The 713-nt window shown below is 40.5% G+C and overlaps 1 protein-coding gene across 1 annotated transcript in view; it reads left to right on the top strand.

Moving 5' to 3' along the window:
• Positions 1–211: 211 nt before the first annotated feature.
• Positions 212–713, top strand: part of EAH_00051140 (hypothetical protein) — a gene marked incomplete at both ends in the record, with an annotated part of 805 nt that continues 303 nt past the window's right edge. The window contains 2 exons of the mRNA XM_013391250.1: positions 212–297; positions 617–713. The exon at positions 617–713 is cut by the window's right edge and continues 303 nt beyond it. Of these exons, the coding sequence (XP_013246704.1) occupies positions 212–297; positions 617–713 (183 nt within the window). The remainder of the gene's footprint in view (positions 298–616) is intronic.

Below are 713 nucleotides of genomic sequence, written 5' to 3'. Positions count from 1 at the left end.
AGCTGCAATAGGAAACGTCTAAAGAAGACGGGATTTCGATCCAAGGGTTTAGGGTTTAGGGTTTAGGGTTTAGGGTTTAGGGTTTAGGATTTACCTTGAGTGTATCTCCTTCTGCAGTTTCTTCTCGAAGTGAAACAGTTGGCGGTGTTTCTCGCAGCCATTCTCCTTGCCGTCTGCTGCAGTACTCCTCTAGCAGCTCTTGCAGCTCCTGATGTGCACAGCAGCAGCAGCAGCAGCAACAGCAACAGCAGCAGAAGCAGCAGCAAAAGCAGCAGCAGGATCAGCAGCAGAACGAACGTACGCAATAGGGTTTATTAGACTTTAGTGGTGCGGATTAATAAGGGTTTAGAGGGAATGAAAGGGTTTATGAGGGTATATTAGGGTTTACAGGGGTTTATAAGGGTTTAAACGGGTTTACAAGGGTTTATGAGGGTTTATTGTTGTTCATTAGGATTTATCAGGGTTTATTATTATTGTTTAAAAAAATGTATTAGGGTTTATTAGGGTTTATTAGGGTTTATTATTGTTTATTATTATCTATTAGGGTTTAAGAGGGTTTAATTAGGGTTTGATTAGGGTTGATTAGGGTTTATTAGGGTTTATTAGGGTTTATTAGTACTCGGAGTGTATCGGGAGTTGCATGCATTTTGTTCAAAAGAAATTCAATTTGTATTTTTGCATGCGGTGGTCTTCTGCTGTCGTTAGAAATTGCC

Source organism: Eimeria acervulina, genomic scaffold (genome assembly GCF_000499425.1).
Source record: "Eimeria acervulina Houghton genomic scaffold, Eah_scaff870, whole genome shotgun sequence".
In the NCBI taxonomy this organism is placed as follows: Eukaryota; Apicomplexa; class Conoidasida; order Eucoccidiorida; family Eimeriidae; genus Eimeria; species Eimeria acervulina.
This window is presented reverse-complemented; position numbering and strand designations above follow the sequence as displayed.